The following is a 23,712-nucleotide window of genomic DNA, read 5'->3' as shown; positions in this document are numbered from 1 at the left end:
TCAGTAAATACAAATGAATATTTATTGAGCACTGACTATGTGCACAGCATTACCATCTAGTAGGAAAGACAGACACTAAAATACTCTTCATATGGGGAAAGCAACCAAGTAGCACATTCCCTTAAATTCAGGAACCGATTCATTAATATAATTTAGTGATCAGCTATGGGGTGCAGAGCACTGCACTAAGCATTTGGGAGAGCACAACAGACTTAATAGACATGATTCCCGCGTTCAAAAACCTAACCATCCACTCTGTGCAGAGCACTGCACTAAGCACATGGGCGAGTACCATAGAGTTAATAGACCCATTCCCTGCCCTGAAGGAGCGAAAGGCCTACCGTGCCACTATGCGTTTGGAAGAGTAAAAAAAGAGTTAATAGATGTGATCCTTCCCCTCGAGGAGTTTACCACCCACTGTTGGTGGAGCACTGTACTTAACACTTGGAAAAGTCCAGTAGAGTTTGTACTCGGAGTGGGAAGATGATGAAGCGCCTTGACCAATTGTGGTATTTGTTAAGTGCTATTTGACAGGAGAAGCAGTGAGATTTTGTGGAAAGAGCCCGGGCTTGGGAGTCAGAGGTTGTGATTCTAATCCCACCTCTGCCACTTGCCAGCTGTGTGACTTTGGGCAAGTCACTTCACTTCTCTGGGCCTCAGCTAACTCATCTGTAAAATGGGGATGAAGCCTGTGAGCCCCACGTGGGACAACAAAACCCCAGCACTGCTCAAAGTTAGAGCCCGGATCTAAGCACTTAGAACAGTTCTTGGCGCATAATAATAATAATAATAATAATAATGATGATAATAATAATAATAATAATATGACATTTATTAAGCCCTTACTATGTGCAAAGCACTGTTCTAAGTGCTGGGGAGGTTACAAGGTGATCAGGTTGTCCCACAGGGGGCTCACAGTCTTCACCCCCATTTTACAGATGACGGAACTAAGGCCCAGAGAAGTGAAGTGACTTGCCCAAAGTCACACAGCTGACAAGAGGCAGAGGCGGGATTTGAACACATGACCTCTGGCTCCAAAGCCCGTACTCTTTCCATGGAGCCATGCTGCTTCTGTAAGTAAGCACTTAACAAATGCCATTATTATTATAATAATTATGTGACAGGCACTGTTTCAAGCTCGGGGTGAATAAAAGGCCATCAGGTTGAACACAGTCCTTGTCCCCCATGGGGCTCACACTCTTATCCCCATTTTCCAGGTGAGGTTAGTGAGGTCTAGAAAAGGGAAGTGACTCACCCAAGGTCATACAGCAGATGGGTGGAGGAGCGGGGATTAGAACCCAGTGAAGACTCAGGTCCGGGGACCCCCCAGCATCACCCTCCCTGGAGCGTGGCTGCGTTCACCCCTCTGCGTTTCTCCCCCCGGAGCAGGAAGCTGCAGTGCTCTGGGTTTGAGCTCCTGCAGCAATCCCACCCAGGAGGGGACCCTGTACCCCAACTTCCTGGGCCAGAAGAGCCGGGAGGCGGTAGAGGCCAGCGCCGAGTACCTGCTCCTCAGCGTCCTGCCCGGCCTGCTCCGGGGCCGATGTGACCCCGACCTGCGCCTCCTGGGCTGCTCCGTGCTGGCACCCCCCTGTAGCCGGGGCCGGGCCCGGAGACCCTGCCGCCCCACCTGCCTGGCCCTCAGGAAGACCTGCCTGGCCGCCTTCGACTCCATCGACATGGCCTGGCCCTACTTCCTCGACTGCGACCGCTTCTTCGTCGGAGAGGAGGCGGAGGGAGGCTGCTTCGACCCGCTGGCTCAACTGAGAGGTGAGGACCGCCACCGGAAACTCGGCAGGGGCAGGGAGTACTTCTGGTTATTAATGATGTTGGTATTTGTTAAGCACTTACAATGTGCCAAGTACTGTCGTAAGTGCTGGGGTAGATAAGAGGTGATCAGTTGGTTCCACGTGGGGCTCACAATCTTCATCCCCATTTTACAGATGAGGTAACTGAGGCACAGAGAAGTTGTGACATAATGATAATAATGGCATTTATTAAGGGTTTACTATGAGCAAAGTACTGTTCTAAGCACTGGGGAGGTTGCAAGGTGATCAGGTGGTCCCACAGTTAATCCCCACTTTAAAAATGAGGGAACTGAGGCACAGAGAAGTGAAGTGACTTGCCCAAAGTCACACAGCTGACAATTGGCAGAGCCGGGATTTGAACCCATGACCTCTGACTCCAAAGCCTGGGCTCTTTCCACTAAGCCATGCTGCTTCTCGGTTCCTTTCTTTCTCTTTCGACTAGGCCATGGCACTTTCGGTGCTCTGCACATAGTAAGCGTCCAATCGATACCACTGATTGATCGATGGGTTGATTGATAATGGAGCTTCACATCGAGTGTTTTTTCATTTTCCAGGACCTGCAGAGGCCAGGGGTGAGGGCCGCCCATCCGCTCTGCCTTCCACATTCATCCAGTTTACTCACCACTCCTACGTCCAGATGGTCAGCGTCCTGAGGAAGACGGCCGCCCGCTGCCAAAATATCTCCAGGACTTATAGCCTGGGCCGCAGCTTTGACGGCAAAGACCTCCTGGTTATCGAATTTTCCAGCAAGCCCGGCCACCATGAATTGCGTAAGTTGGAGCTGTTCGCTTTGGAGCAGACACCCAGGGAACATGAAGAGGTGGAGGTGGCCAGACAGCCAGTCAATCGTGTTTATTCATTCGTTCGTTCAATTGCATTTGTTGAGCGCTTACTGTGTGCAGAGCACTGTACTAAGGGCTTGGGAAAGTACAATACAGCAATAAAGAGAGACTATCCCTGCCCACAGTGACCTCACAGTCTAGAGAGGGGGAGGCAGATGTCAGTACAAGTAAGCAGACATCAGTATAAATAAATAAAATTACAGAAAAATGCAGAACTTCACAAATCTGTGTGTCATTCGTTCATTCAGTCATCTTTATTGAGCGCTTACTGTGTGCCGAGCACTGTACTAAGCGTTTGGGAGAGGACAATGGAACAATAAAGTCACATTTCCTGCCCACAATGAGCTTACAGTCTCAAGGGGAGCTATTCCTGAAGAAAGAAACCGTGGGCAACAGTCAGAGACATTTAATATTACGGGATCTCATTTTTAAGCCATCCATGAGCACTCTCAACTTTTAATCCACCCGGAATTCGAAAACAAGACTCCATCTCTCAAGGCCTCTTTTCGCAGTTAAACCCGAGATGAAGTATATCGGCAATATCCACGGGAATGAAGTTTCGGGCAAAGAAATGCTGATTTATCTGGCCCAGTACTTGTGCTCAGAGTACCTCCTGGGAAATCCAAGGATCCAGCATCTCATCAACAACACCAGAATTCACCTGCTCCCGTCAATGAACCCTGATGGGTATGAAATCGCAGCGGCTGAGGTAGGCCATCGGGCCTTTTTAAATCACGGGGCTATAGACCACAGACCTGGGAGTCAGCAGGTCACAGGTTCTAATCCCGGTTCTGCCACATGACTGCTGTGTGACCTTGGGGCAGACTTTTCACTTCTCTGGGCCTCAGTGCTCTCATCTGTAAAATGGGGATTGTAACTGTGAGCCCCACGTGAGCCCACTGTTGGGTAGGGACTGTCTCTATATGTTACCGAATTGCACTTTCCAAGTGCTTAGTACAGTGCCCTGCACACAGTAAGTGCTCAATAAATACGATTGAATGAATGAATGAATGACAGGGACTGTGTCCAACCCGATTTGCTTGGATCCACCCCAGTTCTTTGCCAAGTGCTTGGCACATAGTAAGCACTTAACACATAGCACAATTATTATTATTAATAATAATAATGATGGCATTTATTAAGCAATTACTATGTGCAAAGCACTGCTCTAAGCACTGGGGAGGTTACAAGGTGATCAGGTTGTACCATAGGGGGGCTTACATTCTTAATCCCCACTTTACAGATGAGGTAACTGAGGCCCAGAGAAGTTAAGTGACTGGCCCAAAGTCACACAGCTGACAAGCCCAGGCTCTTTCCACTGAGCCACGCTGCACATTGTAGCCTGTTAGGGACCTCAGAGGTCTGGGGATGTAGCTGCGATAGATATTAGAGGGAAAGTGATTTTTTTATGGCATTTGTTAAGCGCTTACTATGTGTGAAGCACTGTTCTAAGCACTGGAACACTGTTCTAAGCGCTGGGCACATTTGTCAATGTGCCTAGGAAAATTGCTGCTAGGAAAATCAGGAGCAAAAGAGAAATCAGCAGCAGGCATGCAAATATTAAAGGCAAGGAAATAACTGGAGTACAGCTTTGTGTGTGACCATTGTAGTTGTGACTGGAGCCTGCAGTGGACTTTTTAGTCACACACACACACTCACTGGTGAACTTCACCGTCAGTGACGTCTTTAGATTCAAAGGACAAGCAGACGATTGATAAATAGGTAGATTGACAGGTAGATGAGAGAGAGCAAAAGAGAGAGAGACAGAGACAGGGAGAGGTAGATAAGAGATAGGTATTCATTCATTCAATCGTATTTATTGAGCGCTTACTGTGTGCAGAGCACTGTACTAAGCGCTTGGAAAGTACAAATTGGCACCATATAGAGACGGTCCCTACCCAACAACGAGCTCACAGTCTAGATGGGGAGACAGACAACGAAACAAAACATGGAGACAGGTGTCAAGTCATCAGAATAAATAGAAATAAAGCTAGAAACACATCATTAGAAAATAGAATAGTAAATATGTACAAAATAGGTAGAGAGACACAAAGAGAGATAGATAATAATTATGGTATTCATTATGGTATTCATTAAGCGCTAACTCTATGCCAAGCACTGTTCTAAGCCCTAGCATAGGTACAAGTTAATAAGGTAGGACATAGTCCCTGTCCTACATGGGGCTCACATTCTTCATCCCCTTTTTACAGATGAGGTCACTGAAGCCCAAAGAAGTTAAGTAATAATAACTCAGTGGAAACAGCATGGGCTTGGGAGTCAGAGGTCATGTGTTCAAATCCCAGCTCTGCCACTTGTCAGCTGGGTGACTTTGGGCAAGTCACTTAACTTCTCTGGGCCTCAGTTACCTCATCTGTAAAATGGGGATTAAGATTGTGAGCCCCACATGGGACAACCTGATCACTTTGTATCTCCCCCAGTGCTTAGAACAGTACTTTGCACATAGTAAGTGCTTAACAAATACCAAAATTTATTTTATTTATTTTAATAATAATAATAGTAATAATAATAGTAATAATAATAATAATAATAATAACAATAACATTTGTTAAGAGCCTACTATGTGCCGAACACTGTTCTAAGCACTGGGATAGGTACAAGGTAATCAGGTTGTCTCATGTGGGGCTCACAGTTCTTAATCCCCATTTTTCAGATGAGGTAACTGAGGCACAGAGGAGTTAAGAGATTTGCCCAAGGTCACTAAGTGGCAGAGCTGGAATTAGAACCCACATCCTCTGACTCCCAAGCCCGGATTCTTTCCACTAAGACATGCTGCTTCTCAAGTTAAGTGACTTGCCCAAGGTCACACAGCAGACATGTGGCCGGGCCAGGATTAGAACCCAGGGCCTTTTGACTCCCACTAAGCCATGCTAGATAGACAGATAAGTAGAGAAATAAATGGATAATGGAAGGGGAACGGTAACTTTCAATTAGCAGCCTAAAAATGGGATTTCCTTTACCGTATTCTACATCCCCTACTCATAGCTGATCTGGTAGCCTGTGACTTCATTGACTTTTACATGGGTCATCTAATCTATTCCTCGTACTCCAAAAAACGTAACAGCTACAAACTGTGCTAAACACCTGTGGTGAAATTTTATTGTTTCTAAAGACTTCAAGCAAAGGGGATTTCAAAACTTTGCTTGTGATGTGTGATGAGGGGACTGCCATTAACAATAATAATTGTGGCGTTTGTTAAAGACTTACTCTGTGCCAAGGACAGTGCTAAATACTTAATAATTGGATTGGATGCAAATGACTCCTCTGCTCCTCTGCTGCTAACCTCCTCACTGTACTTCGTTCTCGCCTGTCCCGCCGTCAACCCCCGGCCCACATCCTTCCCCTGGCCTGGAATGCCCTTCCTCCACACATCCGCCAAGCTAGCTCTCTTCCTCCCTTCAAAGCCCTATTGAGAGCTCACCTCCTCCAAGAGGCCTTCCCAGACTGAGCCCCCTTGTCCCTCTCGTCCTCCCCATCCCTTGGCCTTACTTCCTTCCCTTCCCCATAGCACTTGTATATATATTTGTACAGATTTATTACTCTATTTATTTAACTTGCATATATTTACTATTCTATTTATTTTGTTAATGGTCATCATCATCATCAATCGTATTTATTGAGTGCTTACTGTGTGCAGAGCACTGTACTAAGTGCTTGGGAAGTACAAATTTGCAACATATAGAGACAGTCCCTACCGAACAGTGGGCTCACAGTTTAAAAGGGGGAGACAGAGAACAAAACCAAACATACTAACAAAATAAAATAAATAGAATAGATATGTACAGTGGTGTGCATATAGCTTTAATTCTATTTGTTCTGAAGATTTTAACACCTGTCTATATGGTTTTTTTGTTGTCTGTCTCCCCCTTCTAGACTGTGAGCCCGTTGTTGGATAGGGACTGTCTCTATATTCATTCAATACTATTGGTTGATTGATTGATTGATTGATTGATTCAATCATATTTATTGAGCACTTATTGTGTGCAGAGCACTGTACTAACCGCTTGGGAAGTACAATTTGACAACGTATAGAGATGGTCCCTACCCAATAGTGGGCTCACAGTGTTGTCGACTTGTGCTTCTCAAGTGCTTAGTACAGTGCTCTGCACACAGTAAGCACTCAATAAATACGATTGAATGAATGAATGAATAAAATGACTCTGCTTGCCCATTTAAATAGGAGGGAGAACAGGTATCAAATCCCCATTTTACAGATGGGGAAACTGAGGTACCGAGAAGTAAATTTGGTTCGGCGGTCACTTGTATTTATTGAACGCTTACTGTGTGCAGAGCACTGTATACTGTGCATCATACTGTACTAAGTGCTTGGGAGAGTTCAATACAGCAATAAACAGACACATTCGCTGCCCACGATGAACTTACAATTTAGAGGGGGAGACAGCCATTGATATATTGGAAAATGGGGATTGAGACTCTGAGCTCTACATGGGACAGGGACTATGTCCAACCTGATTTGTTTGTTTCCACTCAGTGCTTAGTACAGCACCTGGCACGTAGTAAGCGCTTAACAAATACAATGATCATAATATAAATAAATGACAAATATGGATATAAGCTCTGTGGGGCTGGGAGGGACAAATGAATAAAGGGAGCAAGTCAGAGTGATGGAGAAGGGAGTGGGAAAAGAGGAAAAGTGGGGCCTGGGAGGCCTCCTGGGGATGGGCCTTCAAAAAGGTTTTGAAGTGGGGAGAGTCATTGTCTGTCAGATTTGAGGAGGGAGGGCATTCCAGGCCAGAGGCAGGATACGGGCAAGAGGTTGGCGGTGAGATAGACAGGATCGAAGTACCCAAGTTCACCCAGAAGACAGGTGGTGGAGTTGGAATAGAACTCAAGTCCCTGACTCCCATGCCTGGGCTCTTTCCATAATCAATCAATCAATCAATCAATCAATCAATCGTATTTATTGAGCGCTTACTGTGTGCAGAGCACTGCACTAAGCGCTTGGGAAGTACAAGTTGGCAACATATAGAGACGGTCCCTACCCAACAGTGGGCTCACAGTCTAGAAGGGGGAGACAGAGAATAAAACTAAACATATTAACAAAATAAAATAAATAGAATAGACATGTACAAGTAAAGTAAATAAATAGAGTAATAAATATGTACAAACATATATACATATATACAGGTGCTGTGGTGAAGGGAAGGAGGTAAGGCTAAGGGAATGGAGAGGGGGAGGAGGGGGAGAGGAAGGAGGGGGCTCGGTTTGGGAAGGCCTCCTGGAGGAGGTGAGCTCTCAGTAGGGCCTTGAAGGGAGGAAAAGAGCTAGCTTGGCGTATGGGCAGAGGGAGGCCATTCCAGGCCGGGGGAGGACGTGGGCCGGGGTTCAATGGCGGGACAGGCGAGAACGAGGCACGGTGAGGAGATTAGCGGCAGAGGAGCGGAGGGTGCGGGCTGGGCTGGAGAAGGAGAGAAGGGAGGTGAGGTAGGAGGGGGCGAGGTGATGGACAGCCTTGAAGCCCAGGGTGAGGAGTTTCTGCCTGATGCATAGGTTGATTGGTAGCCACTGGAGATTTTTGAGGAGGTTGACTGGTAGCCACTGGAGATTTTTGATGCCATAAGGCCACGGTGCTTCTCCAGAAAAGGTGCCTGGCTGTGTTTCCATGGCTACAGGGAGCCAGTGTGTAAGAAGTGCTCGTGCGAGACTCTCTCCAAGATACTCAGCATGAATGGCTCTTTCCCATTGGCCATCTGGCAGTTTAGGAGGAGGCTGGCCATTCCTACAGGATCTGGGCAGGAAACGGGCCTACGAATGCTGTTGTCTTGGACTCTCCCAAGCACTTAGTACAGTGCTCTGCCCATCCTAACTGCTCAATAAGTACCATTTATTTATTACGGTATTATGTACGGTATCCCTACATGGTAGTATGGCGTTATGGTAAAATAATACCATTTTACTGAGTGATGGATGCTTGGGGAGGATTTAACGGAACAGCGTTATAGTTAGAAGTCTGATAATAATAATAACAACAATAATAGAAGCAGAAGCAGCGTGGCTCAGAGGAAAGAGCCCGGGCTTGGGAGTCGGAGGTCATGGGTTTAAATACCATCTCTGCCGCTTGTCAGCTGTGTTACTTGGGGCAAGTCACTTCAATTCTCTGGGCCTCAGTTAACTCATCTGTAAAATGGGGATTAAGACTGTGAGCCCCGTGAGGGACAACCTGATCACCTTGCAACCTCCCCAGGTTTTAGAGCAGTGCTTTGCACAGAGTAAGCACTTAACAGATGCTATCATTATCATTATTATTAATAATAATTATGGCATTTGTTAAGTCTGTCCTATGTGCCATGCAGTATACTAAGCTCTGGGGCGGACACAAGTAAATCAGGTTGGTTACAGTCCCTGTCCCACATGGGGGCTCACAGGCTCATTTTACAGATTAGGGCACTGAGGCCCAGTGAAGTTAAGTGATTTGCCCAAGGTCACACAGAAAACAAGTGACAGATCCGGGTTTAGAACCCAGGTCCTTCTGACTCCCAGTCCCTTGCTCTTTCCACTAGGCCATGACTTAACATTGTAAGATCCAGGGACCTGGGTTCGAATACACACTGCAGTGTGACCTTGGGCAAATCACTAAACAATAATAATCATAATAGTGATTGTGGTATTTGCTAAGCACTTATTAATGTGTCAGACACTGCACTAAGCTCTCTGGTGGATATAAGCAAATTGGGTTGGACACAATCCCTGTCCCACAAGACTCTGAACCCATTGTTGGGTAGAGATTGTCTCTATTGGTTGCTGAATTGTATTTTCCAAGTGCTTAGTATAGTGCTCTGCATGCAGTAAGCGCTCAGTAATACGATTGAATGAATGAATGAATGAATGAATGAATGAATGGGGCTCACAGTCTCAGTCCCCATTTTGCAGATGAGGTAACAGAGGCCCAGAAAAGTGAAGTGACTTACCCAAGGTCACACAACAGACATGTGGCAGAGTCAGGATTAGAAGTCACCTCTTCTGACTCCCAAGCCCAGGCTCTTGCCACTAGGCCATGCTGCTTCTCCAATGTCCTTGGACCTCAATTACCTCATCTATTAAATGATAATAATAAGCAATAATAATAATTATGGTATTTGTTAAACACTTACTATGTGCCAAGCACTGTTCTAAGTGCTGGGGTAGATACAGCATAATCAGGTTGTCCTACATGGGAATCACAGCCTTAATCCCCATTTTACAGATGAGGCAACTGAGACCGAGAGAAGTTAAGTGACTTGCCCAAGGTCACACAGCGGATAAGTGGCAGAGTTGGGAATAGAACCCACGACCTCTGACTCCCAAGCCTGGGCTCTTTCCACAAAGCCGCGGTTCTTCTCATAAAATGGAGATCCAGGCCCACTTCTCCCTTCTTCTTAGACAGTGGGAAATAATAATAATAATAATAATAATAATAATAATAATAATAATAATAATAATTGTTAAGCTCTTATTATGTACCAGGCACTGTACTAAGCATTGGGGTGGATACAAGCAAATCGAGTTGGACACAGTCCCTGTTCCACATGGGGCTCACAGTCTCAATCCCCATTTTCCAGAAGAGGTCACTGAGGCCCAAAGAAGTGAAGCTACTTACCCAAGGCCACACAGTGGACAAGTGGCGGAGCTGGGATTAGAACCCATGACCTTCTGACTCCCAAGCCCAGGCTGTTTCCTCTGAGCCACGCCACTTCTGCTTCTATTATTATTGTTATTATTAATGTCCCTGGGCCTCAGTTTCCTCATCTGTAAAAGGGGGATTCAGTCCCTCTTCTCCCTCCCTCTTAGATGGTGGGACAGGGACTATGTGGCTACTCCAGAGTTTAGTCCAGGTCTTGACACATAGTAAGTGCTTAACAACTACCACAATTACGATGGCTATACAATGACCTGAAACAAATGCCACTGGCCAAGGCAGCAGGTATGGAGAGGAAAAGTGGGAAGGAAAAGAACCATCCCATCGGTCTTTGAAATGGCCTTCTCCCTGACCACCGGCCTGGGAAAGGACCAAACTGGATGGGACCAGATGTCTCACTGCCCTCCTTCTTTCCATGCCCAGGGTGCCGGGTACAACGGCTGGACGAGCGGGAGACCCAACGCCCAGAACCTGGATCTGAACAGGAACTTCCCAGATCTGACGTCGGAGTTTTACCACCTGGCGGGGTCTCAGCGCAGGGTGAGAACAGACCACCTCCCCATTCCGCAAGACTACTGGTGGGGTAAGGTACGAGCTACACGCGCTCCTCTTTCTTTAATGGCATCTCTTAATAACCTCTTACTAAGGGCCAGGCACTGTATTAAGCGCCAGGGTGGAGACATATCTATTCTATTTATTTTACTTTGTTAGTATGTTTGGTTTTGTTCTCTGTCTCCCCCTTCTAGACTGTGAGCCCACTGTTGGGTAGGGACTGTCTCTATATGTTGCCAACTTGTACTTCCCAAGTGCTTAGTACAGTGCTCTGCACACAGTAAGCGCTCAATAAATACGATTGATGATGATGACAAGCAAATCATGTTGGACATAGTCCCTGACCCATGTGGGGCTCACGGTCTCATCATTTTGTTTTGTTGTCTGTCTCCCCCTTCAAGACCGTGAGCCTGTTGTTGGGTAGGGACCCTCTCTATATGTTGCTGACGTGTACTTCCAAAGCGCTTAGTACAGTGCTTTGTACACAGTAAGTGCTCAATAAATACGATTGAATGAATGCATGAATTCCCCATTTGACAGATGAAGGAACTTCGCCCCCAAGCTTCCTCTGGCCTGGAACGCCCTCCCTCCTCAAATCCCACAGACAATGACTCTCCTCCTCCTCAAAGCCATATAGAAGGCCCATTTCCTCTGAATTGTACTTTCCAAGCACTTAGTACAGTGCTCTGCACACAGTAAGTGCTCTATAAATACAATTGAATGAATGAATGAATGACTCTCCTCCAAGAGGCCTTTCAGTGTGGCTCAGTGGAAAGAACCCGAGCTTTGGAGTCAGAGGTCATGGGTTCAAATCCCAGATCTGCCAATTGTCAGCTGTGTGACTTTGGGCAAGTCACTTCACTTCTCTGTGCCTCAGTTCCCTCACCTGTAAAATAGGGATTAAGACTGTGAACCCACCATGGGACAACCTGATCACCTTGTAACCTTCCCAGCGCTTAGAGCAGTGCTTTGCACATAGTAAGCACTTAATAAATGCCATCGTTATCATTATTATTATTAAACCCTAAACAGTACTCTCCATGCAGTAAGCTCTCAATCAATACCATTGATTGGCTGATTGATTGATCAAAACCAGGTGAATGTGAAAACAGTCTGCCTTGATCTCGTCTAGTTCTCCTCCAACCCCTGGCCCACATCCTGCCTCAGGCCTGGAACGCCCTCCCTCCTCATATCAGGCAATGCCTCTCCCCACCTTCAAAGCCTTACTGAAGGCCCATCTCCTCCAAGAAGCCTTTCCAGACTAAGCCCTCCTTTCCTCTTCTCCCTCTCCCTTCTGCATCACCCCGACTTGCTCCTTTTATTCATCCCTCCCAGCTCCACAACACTTATGTCCACATCTGTCATTTATTTATATTAGTGTCTGTCTCCCCCACTAGACTGTAAACTCACTGTGGGCATTCATTCATTCATTCATTCTTTCAACAGTATTTATTGAGCTCTTACTGTGTGCAGAGCACTGTACTAAGCACTTGTAAAGTACAATTTGGCAACAGATAGAGACAATCCCTACCCCACAACAGGCTCACAGTCTAGAAGGGGGGAGACAGACAACGAAACAAGTAGACAGGCATCAATAGCATCAACATAAATAAATAGAATTGTAGATCTCTACACATTATTAATAAAATAAATAGAATATGTATATATTTCTATTCATTTTAATAAATATATTACTATATATATAAACACCCAAGTGCTGTGGGGCCAGGAAGGGGGTAGAGCAGAAGGAGGGAGTAGAGGTGATGGAGAGGGGAGGGAGTGGGTAGCAAATGTGTCTGTTCCAGTCTTCTAGTGTCCTCTTCCAAGTGCTTAGTACAGTGCTCTGCACATAGTAAGTGCTCAATAAATACGACTGACTGACTGACCAGAGCTTATGGTGATATGTACAGGGGTTGATTGCAGAAACTCTTAAATAGGTTTAGATCCAGTTGCCAAGAAAAGTAGAATTTCCACACTTGGTGGGGCTGACTACTAGGTGGCACTGGTGTTCTGAAGAAATTAACCTTTCCCTAAAAAGTCTAAAAATGCGCATTCGTGTTTAGACATCCGGGTGGAGATATAATAATAATTGCGGTATCTTTTCAGCATTTACTAAGCGCTGCTGTAGATATAAGGTCATCAGTTTGGACACAGTCCCTGTCCCACATGGGGCTCACAGTCTTAATCCTCATTTTACAGATGAGGAAACTGAGGCCCAGAGAAGTGAAGTGACTTGCCCAAGGTCACACAGCAGATGAGTGGCAGGGCTGGGATTAGAACCCATGACCCATGACTCCCAGGCTCATGTTCTAATCCATTAATTGTGGTATCTGTTACGCGCTTCCTCCGTGCCAAGCACTGTTCTAAGTCCTGAGGTAGATACGAGGTCATCAGATTGGATACAGTCCATGTCCCACACGGGGCTCGGGTTTACAGTCTTAATCCTCATTTTACAGATGAGGGAACTGAGGCCCAGAGAAGTGGGATGACTTGCCCAAGGTCACCCAGCAAAGTGGCATAGTTGGGATTAGAACCCATAATCTTCTGAATCCCAGGACCGGGCTTTTTCCACCAGTCCGTGCTGCTTCACAGCGATTGTTGGCTGTAGCAGAAATGAAGTAAAAGGTTTTCTCATCCAAACCTACTTATGCAGAACACAAAGTTATCAGGTCCTGCCAAATGGCCAGAGGAAGTGAGGCAGGTCTACACCCTCCATCCCTTGCTGAGGAGTACCCACCCCACTTCATTCATTCATTCAGTTATATTTATTGAGTGCTTACGGTGTGCAGAGCACTGTACTAAACGCTTGGGAAGTACAAGTCGGCAACATATAGAGATGGTCCCTACCCAACAACAAGCTCACAGTCATTTTAAAGGGACAGACTTTGCTATAAATTAAAGACCCTAATGTAACTATCAAAAGCTTATGGGGAAATTGAACATTAGCAATGATCATAATAATTGTGGTATTTGTTAAGCACTTAGTATATGCTAAACACTGTATTAAGTGCTGGGGCAGCCTGTTGTTGGGTAGGGATTGTCTCTATCTATTGCCGAATTGTACTTTCCAAGAGCTTAGTACAGTGCTCTGCACACAGTATGCACTCAATAAATACGATTGAATGAATGAATATCACTCAATTAGTTGTGTGTATTCATTCATTCAATCATACTTATGAAGCACTTACTGTGTGTAGAGCACTGTACTAAGCACTTGGGAAAGTACAACTGCACAATAAAGAGTAACAATTCCTGTCAATGAGCTCCCTTCTAGAGCGAGGGAGACAGACATTAATATAAATAAACAGACCTCAATATAAATATATAATACTGCAGATATATACATAAGTGCTGAGTGCTTACTTGTTCAGAGCACATACTAAGTGCTTGTGAGAGTCCAATATAACAGAGTTGGTAGACAAGTTCCCTGCCTACTTCCAATCAGATCAGCCATAGAAAAGCAGCGTGGCTCAGTGGAAAAAGCCCAGGCTTTGGAGTCAGAGGCCATGGGTTCAAATCCCAGCTCTGACAATTGCCAGCTGTGTGCCTTTGGGCAGGTCACTTAACTTCTCTATGCCTCAGTTACCTCATCTGTAAAATGGGGATTAAGACTCTGAGCCCCCCTTGGGACAACCTGATCACCCCAGACTGAGCCCCCTTTTTCCTCTCCTCCTCCCCATCCCCCCCACCCTACCTCCTTCCCCTCCCCACAGTACCTGTATATATGTTTGTACAGATTTATTACTCTATTTATTTTACTTGTATATATTTACTACTCAATTTATTCTGTTAATGATCAATCAATCAATCAATTGTATTTATTGAGCGCTTACTATGTGCAGAGCACTGTACTAAGCGCTTGGGAAGTACAAATTGGCATCACATAGAGACAGTCCCTACCCAACAGTGGGCTCACAGTCTAAAAGGGGGAGACAGAGAACAGAACCAAACATACCAACAAAATAAAATAAGTAGGATAGAAATGTACAAGTAAAATAAATAAATAAATAAATAAATAGAGTAATAAATATGTACAACCATATATACATATATACAGGTGCTGTGGGGAAGGGAAGGAGGTAAGACGGGGGGATGGAGGGGGGACGAGGGGGAGAGGAAAGAAGGGGCTCAGTCTGGGAAGGCCTCCTGGAGGAGGTGAGCTCTCAGCAGGGCCTTGAAGGGAGGAAGAGAGCTAGCTTGGCGGATGGGCAGAGGGAGGGCATTCCAGGCCCGGGGGATGACGTGGGCCGGGGGTCGATGGCGGGACAGGCGAGAGCGAGGTACTGTGAGGAGATTAGTGGTGGAGGAGCGGAGGGTGCGGGCTGGGCAGTAGAAGGAGAGAAGAGAGGTGAGGTAGGAGGGGGCGAGGTGATGGACAGCCTTGAAGCCCAGGGTGAGGAGTTTCTGCCTGATGCGCAGATTGATCGGTAGCCATTGGAGGTTTTTGAGGAGGGGAGTAATATGTCCAGAGCATTTCTGGACAAAGATAATCCGGGCAGCAGCATGAAGTATGGATTGAAGTGGAGAGAGACACGAGGATGGGAGATCAGAGAGAAGGCTGGTGCAGTAGTCCAGACGGGATAGGATGAGAGCTTGAATTAGCAGGGTAGCGGTTTGGATGGAGAGGAAAGGGCGGATCTTGGCAATGTTGTGGAGCTGAGACCGGCAGGTTTTGGTGACGGCTTGGATGTGAGGGGTGAATGAGAGAGCGGAGTCGAGGATGACACCAAGGTTGCGGGCTTGTGAGACGGGAAGGATGGTAGTGCCGTCAACAGAGATGGGAAAGTCAGGGAGAGGACAAGGTTTGGGAGGGAAGACAAGGAGCTCAGTCTTCGACATGTTGAGCTTTAGGTGGCGGGCGGACATCCAGATGGAGATGTCCTGAAGGCAGGAGGAGATGCGAGCCTGGAGGGAGGGGGAGAGAGCAGGGGCAGAGATGGAGATCTGGGTGTCATCAGCGTAGAGATGATAGTTGAAGCCGTGGGAGCGAATGAGGTCACCAAGGGAGTGAGTGTAGATTGAGAACAGAAGGGGACCAAGCACTGAACCTTGGGGAACCCCCACAGTAAGAGGATGGGAGGGGGAGGAGGAGCCTGCAAAAGAGACTGAGAAAGAAAGACCGGAGAGATAAGAGGAGAACCAGGAGAGGACGGAGTCTGTGAAGCCAAGGTCAGATAGCGTGTTGAGGAGAAGGGGGTGGTCCACAGTGTCAAAGGCAGCTGAGAGGTCGAGGAGGATTAGGACAGAATCCTAATGATGTGCATGTAGCTTTAATTCTATTTGTTCTGACGACTTGACACCTGTCCACATGTTTTGTTTTGTTGTCTGTCTCCCCCTTCTAGACTGTGAGCCCGTTGTTGGGTAGGGACCATCTCTATATGTTATTGACTTGCGCTTAGTACGGTGATCTGCACAAAGTAAGCACACAATAAATACAATTGACTGACTGAATGAATGATTGTCCAGTGGAGGAGGAAAGGGGAGATGGGAAAGCAAGGATTGCCACATTCCTGTTCTCTTTGGTTGGATAGTATTTCATGTCCCCCAACCCCAGCCCCACCCCATGGCCTTAACTTTTTACCAGAGTTTGACCAAGGAATGGGGAAGGGGAGAGGAGAGAGAGGAGGGAAGAAGAGAGAGGAGGGTGGGGAGACTAACTGAACACTTTCATTCATTCATTCAATTGTATTTATTGAATACATTTATTGAATCCTCCCCCTTTTAGACTGTGAGCCCACTGTTGGGTGGGGACTGTCTCTATATGTTGCCAACTTGTACTTCCCGAGCGCTTAGTACAGTGCTCTGCACACAGTAAGCGCTCAATAAATACGATTGATGATGATGATGATGATGATGATGACGATGATGATGATGATGATGATTTATTGAATGCTTACTGTGTGCAGAGAACTTTACTAAACGCTTGGGAAGTACAAGTTGGCAACACATAGAGATGGTCCCTTCCCAACAACGGGCTCACAGTCTTAAAGGGGGAGACAGACAACAAAACAAAACAGGTAGACAGGTGTCAAAACCGTCAGAATAGATAGAATTATAGCTATATGCACATTGTTAACAAAATAAATAGACTAGTAAATATGTACAAGTCAAATAAATAATGTGACGTATCAAGATTTAGGTTGGGAACTTTTAAAAGGACAGCCTAGAGTGATCATGTCTCTTCCTCTCTCTCTCTCTCTCTCTCTCTCTCCCTCTGTGTGTCTCTGTCTCTCCGCCCGTCTCTCACTCCTCTCTGGAAGCAGGTGGCTCCCGAGACCAAAGCAGTTATGAAGTGGATTAGGGACAACCCTTTTGTGCTTTCCGCCAGTCTCCACGGGGGCGACTTGGTGGTTTCCTATCCTTTCGACTTTTCCCAGCACCCCCTGGAAGAGCAGATGTTCTCTCCGACGCCTGATGAGAAGGTAACGGGGGAGGAGGTGGCCCGTGGCCGCGAGGCTGGGAGGCTGGGGAGACTACTTTTCTGCCCCGGAGAAGTGCGTCTGCATCATTAATCAATCAATCAATCAATCAATCGTATTTATTGAGCGCTTACTGTGTACAAAGCACTGTACTAAGTGTTTGGGAAGTACAAGTTGGCAACATATAGAGACAGTCCCTACCCAACAGTGGGCTCACAGTCTAAAAGGGGGAGTCGTTACAATGACTGCTGTTCTGCTGAGAAGCAGTGTGGCCTAGTGGAAAGAGTGCAAGCCTTTAAGTCAGAGGTCGTGGGTTCTAATCTCTGCTTGACCACATGTTCTGCTGTGTGACCTTGGACCTTCTCTTCTCTGGGCCTCAGTTACCTCATTTGGAAAATGGGGATTTGAATGATGATGATGATGGCATTTGTTAAGTGCTTACTATGTGCAAAGCACTGTTCTAAGCGCTATATTTTGAAAAGCAGCATGGTGCGGTGGATAGAGCTCGGGCCTGAGAGTCAGAAGGTCGTGGGTTCTAATCCGTGCTCCGCAACTTGGGCAAGTCACTTCACTTCTCTGGGCCTCAGTTCCCTCATCTGCAAAATGGAGATTGAGACTGTGAGCCCCATGTGCCCAACCCAATTTGCTTTTATCCACCCCACTGCTTAGCACAGTGCCCGGCACAGTCATTTGATCGTATTTATTGAGCACTTACTGTGTGCAGAGCACTGTACTATAGTAACACAACAAATATCATAATTATTATTATCATTATTACTAAGAGTGTGAGCCTCATGTGGGACAGGGACTGTGTCCAACCTGATTACTTGATAACCTTGTATCTACCCCAGTGCTTAGAACAGTGCTTGGTACATAGTAAGCGCTTAACACATATCGCAGTTATTATCATTATTATTGGAATGAGCGCAGGCCTGAACGTCACAGATTCGGTCCCTTCCACCCGCACCTCCGATCCCATCCCTACGTGCCTTAACAAAGCATTTGCTCCCTTCTTTCTTCCCTCCATAACCTCCATCTTCAACTGTTTGCTCTCCAATGCTCCCCACTGCTTTCGAACATGCTCACATCTCCCCCTTCCTAAAAAACCTCCCCACTGACCCCACGGCTCCCTCCAGTTATGCCCCATCTCCGTCCTACCTTTCCTCTCCAAACTCCTTGAGTGAGTCACTTTCACCCTCTGTCTCCACTTCCACTCCTCCAATCTCTCCTCAACAACCTGAAAACTGACCAGCCCCCTAGACCCTGTGGAAAGGGCCCTCTCGAAGACCACCAACAATATCCTTCTCGCCAAATCCCACGACCTCAACTCCATCCTTATCCTCCTTGACCTTTCTGCTGCCTTCAAAGCTGAAACCCACTTGCTTACTTGGAAATGTTATCCAACCTTGGAATCCCTGAGCCTGTCCTCTCCTGGTTCCTATCCATTCTCAGGTTTTCCATGGGCTCCTCCTCTGTCTTCTTTACTATGGAACTCTGCAGGGCTTTGTCTGGGTCTTTTTTTTTTAATGGCATTTATTAAGCACTTACTATGTGCAAAGCACTGTTCTAAGCACTGGGGAGGTTACAAGGTGATCAGTTTGTCCCACAGGGGGCTCACAGTCATAATCCCCATTTTACAGAAGAGTTAACCGAGGCACAGAGAAATGAAGTGACTTGCCCAAAGTCACACAGCTGACAATTGGTGGAGCTGGAATTTGAACCCATGACCTCTGATTCCAAAGCCCAGGCTCTTTCCACTGAGCAACACTGCTTCTCTTTTCCATCTATACCCACTCCCCTGAAGAAGCCATTCACTCTCATGGCTTCCACTCCCATCTAAGGATGATCTCCACTAAGGAGAAAGCAGCACGACATAGTGGAAAGAGGCCGGGCTTGGGATTCAGCGGTCGTGGATTCTAATCCCGGCTCCGCCACTTGTTGCTGTGTGACTTTGGGCAAGTCACTTCACATCTCTGTGCCACAATTACCTCATCTGGAAAATGGGAATTAAGAATGTGAGCCCCACGTGGGACAACCTGATAACCTTGGATCTACCCAGCGCTTAGACTAGTGCTTGGCACATAGTAAGTGCTTAACAAATACCATTATTATTATTATTATTATTATTATTATTATTGTTATTATATTACCATCTCTACATAGATGATTCTCAAATCTGCTCCAGCCCCGATATCTCTCCTTCCCTGTAATCTTGCATTTCCTTCTATGTTCAGTACATAATGATAATAATGATGGCATTTATTAAGTGCTTATTATGTGCAAAGCACTGTTCTAAGCACTGGGGAGGTTACAAGGTGATCAGGTTGTCCCACAGGGGGCTCACAGTCTCAACCCCCATTCTACAGATGAGGGAACTAAGGCACAGAGAAGTGAAGTGACTTGTCAAAGTCACACAGCTGACAATTGGCAGAGCCAGTATTTGAACCCATGACCTCTGACTCCAAAGCCTGTACTCTTTCCACATCCCACCAACACATCAAACTAAACATATCCAAAATAGAACTCCTTATCTTCAGCCTTACCCTCCTTTGACCCCTGGCCCACGTCCTACCTCTGAGTTGGAATGCCCTCCCTTCTCAAATCCGCCAAACAGTCACTCTTCCCCCTTTCAAAGCCTTACTGAAGGCTCACCTCCTCCAGGAGACCTTCCCAGACTAAGCCCCCCTTTTTCTCAGCTCCTCCTCTCTACTAAGTTACCCCAACTCGCTCCCTTTGCTCTTGCCCCCTCCCAGCCCCACAGCACTTATGTTTTTTTATATATATATATATATATATGTTTATTTATTTATATTGATGCCTGTTTATTCTTTTGATGTCCTTCTCCTCCCCTTTCTAGACTGTTAGCCCAGTGTGGGCAGGGATTGTCTCTCTTTATTGCTGAATTGTACTTTCCAAGTGCTTAGTACAGTGCTCTGCACACAGTAAGCGCTCAGTAAATACGATTGAATGAATGAATGAATCTTCCAACCAAAACCTTGTCCTCTCCTTGACTTTCCCATTACTGTGGACAGCACTACCATCCTGTCTCTCAAGCCTTGACATTCTCCTCAACTCATCATCATAAAATGGGGTTTAAGACTGTGAGCCCCACGTGGGACAACTTGATCACCTTGTATCCCCCTCCAGCGCTTAGCACAGTGTTCTGCACATAGGAAGCGCTTAACAAATGCCATTATTATTATTATCTCTCTCATATATTCATATTCAACCCATCAGCAAAACCCTGTCAGTTCTTCCTTCATGACATCACTAAAATCCACCCTTTCCTCTCTATCCACACTCCTACCATGCTGGATCCAAGCACTTCCCCTATCTTTCCTTGACAACTGCAGTAGCTTCCTCGCTGACCTCCCTACCTCCTGTCTCTCCCCTCTCTAGTTCAAATTTCACTCTACTGACTGGATGATTTTTCTCTAGTAAACCACTAAGTCCACATCTCCTCAAGAGTTTCCAGCAGTTGCCCATCCACCTCTGTGACAAACTGCAAGTCCCTATTGTCAGCTTTAAGGTGCTCAATCAGTTCTACTCACGGTATCTCACTGCCCTGATTTCCTCCTACATCCCAGTTGGCACAATTTTAACTCCTACTGTTAGCTCCTAGGCAGCGGGATTCTGTCTACCAACTGTATTTAATTAATAATAATAATAATAATAATGATGCATTTGCTATGCACTTACTATGTGTGAAGCACTGTTCTAAGCTCTGGGGAGGGGATACAAGGTGATCAGGTTGTCCCACATGGGGCTCACAGCCTTAATCCCCATTTTATAGATAAGGTAACTGAGGCACAGAGAAGCTAAGTGACTTGCCCAAAGTCACACAGCTGATGAGTGGCAGAGCTGGGATTAGAACCCATGACCTCTGACTCCCAAGCCCGGGCTTTTTCCATTGAGCCACGCTGCTTCTACAGTTGTACTTTCCCAATAACTTAATAAATTGTGGGATTTTCATTCAATCGTATTTATTGAGCACTTACTGTGTGCAGAGCACTGAACTAAGTGCTTGGGAGAAGCAGCATGGTGCAGTGGAAAGAGCATGGGCTTTGGAGTCAGAGGTCATGGGTTCAAATCCCGGCTCTGCCAATTGTCAGCTGTGTGACTCTGGGAAAGTCATTTAACTTCTCTGTGCCCCAGTTACCTGTAAAATGGGGATGAAGACTGTGAGCCCCCCGTGGGACAACCTGATCACCTTGTAACCTCTGTAGCACTCAGAACAGTGCTTTGCACATAGTAAGCACTTAATAAATGCCATCATTATTGTTATTACAGTGCAATAGTAAACAGACTCATTCCCTCACAGTAATAATAATAATAATGATACTAATTGTGGTATTTGTCAAGCACTTACTATGTGTCAAACACTGTACTAAGTACTGGCGTGGATACAAGCAAATTGGGTTGGCCAATGTCCCTGTCCCGTGTGGGGCTCCCAGTTTCAGTCCCCATTTTCCTGATGATGTCACTGAGGCATAGAGAAGTAAAATGACTTGCGCAAGGTCACACAGCGGACAAGTGTTGGAGCGGGGATTAGAACCCATGACCTTCCAGCTCCCAGGCCCGGGCTCCAACCACTCCGCCATGCTGCTTAAAGAAATAAGCCCTCAATAAATACAACTGATGGATTGATTGATGATAAATTGAAACACAGAGTCCATGATGCTACTGCCACAGTAAACGTTCACCAAATACCATTGATTGATTGATGATAATGATCTAGCGATGATGTTTCAAACGGATTTGAATCCATACTGTGACCCAGTAGAAAGAACTCAGGCTTGGGAGTCAGAAGAGGTGGATTCTTACCCCGACTCTGCCAATTGCTGGCTGTGCAACCTTGAACAAATTCCTTAACTTCTCTGAACTGCAGCCTTCTCATCTGTAAAATGGGGATTCAATACCGGTTCTCCCTCTGACTTAGACTGTGAGCCCCATCTGGGTTGGGAATTGTGTCCAATCTTATTATCTCACAATCCCCCCCAGTGCTTAGAACAGTGATTAACACACAGTAAGCACCTAACAAATACCACCCTCATGGAATTATTAATGAGCCCCAAATTTTGCCAAATCCTGAGACCTTCAATAACCCAGTCCCCAAGGTGGAAGAGGAACGTCTATAGAGTCTGGTCATGGGAAGCAGCATGGCAGACTGGATAGAGCACAGGCCTGGGAATCAGAAGGTCATGGGTTCTAATCCCGGCTCTGCCACTTGTCTGCTCTGTGGCCTTGGGCAAGTCACTTCACTTCTCTGGGCATCAGCCAACTCATCTGTAAAATGGAGTTTAACACTGTGAGACCCATGTGAGTCAGGAACTGTGTCCAACCTGATTTGCTTGTATCGTCCCCAGTGCTTAGAACAGTGAATGCCCTCCCTCCGCCAAGCTAGCTCTCTTCCTCCCTTCACAGCCCTACTGAGAGCTCACCTCCTCCAGGAGACCTTCCCAAATTGAGCCCCCTTTTTCCTCTCCTCCTCCTCATCCCCCCCCCACCCTACCTCCTTCCCCTCCCCACAGCATCTGTATATGTTTGTACAGAGTTAGTAATAATAATAATAATAATAATAATAATAATAATAATAATGATGGTATTTGTTAGGCGCTTACTATGTGCAAAGCACTGTTCTAAGCGCTGGGGGGGATACAAGGTGATCAGGTTGTCCCATGGGGGACTCACAGTCTTAATCCCAATTTTACAGATGAGGGAACTGAGGCCCAGAGAAGTGAAGTGACTTGCCCAAAGTCACAAGTGAAGGATCCGGGATTTGAACCCATGACTTGCCCCAAGTCACACAGCTGACAAGTGAGGGATCCGGGATTTGAACCCATGACCTCTGACTCCAAAGCCTTTCCATTGAGCCACGCTGCTTAGTACTCTATTTATTTTACTTGTACATATTTACTATTCTATTTATTTTGTTAATGATGTGCATCTTCTAGACTGTAAGCCCTCTGTTGGGTAGGGACCATCTCTATATGTTGCCAACTTGTACTTCCAAAGCACTTAATACAGTGCTCTGCGCACAGTAAGCGCTCAATAAATACGATTGAATTTACCTTTAATTCTATTTGTTCTGACGACTTGACACCTGTCCACATGTTTAGTTGTCTGTCTCCCCCTTCTAGACTGCGAGCCCATTGTTGGTTAGGGACCATCTCTATATATTGCCAACTTGTACCTCCCAAGTGCTTGGTACAGTGCTCTGCACACAGTGAGCACTCAATAAATACGATTGAATGAATGAATGAATGAATGAATGAATGAACAGTGCCTGGCCCATAGTAAGTGCTTAACAAATTATCATTATTATTATTATTATTAGGAGCGACACTATGGGGGAGTCAGGGGCCAGTCTTTCCCCAGAGCAAGTCTATTTGGGTAGAACACGATCCTTGTGTCGACACGGAGGGGTTTCGGTGGAA

The 23,712-nt window shown here is 46.1% G+C and overlaps 1 protein-coding gene across 1 annotated transcript in view; it reads left to right on the top strand.

Moving 5' to 3' along the window:
* Positions 1–1,548: 1,548 nt before the first annotated feature.
* The window catches only part of CPZ (carboxypeptidase Z), a 43,614-nt gene continuing 21,450 nt past the window's right edge, over positions 1,549–23,712 (top strand). Inside the window, exons 1-5 of the mRNA XM_038745475.1 lie at positions 1,549–1,770; positions 2,363–2,578; positions 3,163–3,359; positions 10,728–10,892; positions 17,120–17,278. Coding sequence (XP_038601403.1) covers positions 1,680–1,770; positions 2,363–2,578; positions 3,163–3,359; positions 10,728–10,892; positions 17,120–17,278 — 828 coding nt within the window. The 5' untranslated portion in view covers positions 1,549–1,679. The remainder of the gene's footprint in view (positions 1,771–2,362; positions 2,579–3,162; positions 3,360–10,727; positions 10,893–17,119; positions 17,279–23,712) is intronic.

This window comes from Tachyglossus aculeatus, chromosome 4 (genome assembly GCF_015852505.1).
Source record: "Tachyglossus aculeatus isolate mTacAcu1 chromosome 4, mTacAcu1.pri, whole genome shotgun sequence".
Classification (NCBI taxonomy): domain Eukaryota; kingdom Metazoa; phylum Chordata; class Mammalia; order Monotremata; family Tachyglossidae; genus Tachyglossus; species Tachyglossus aculeatus.
The sequence above is the reverse complement of the archived record's forward strand: the minus strand, read 5'-3'. Positions and strand labels throughout refer to the sequence as shown.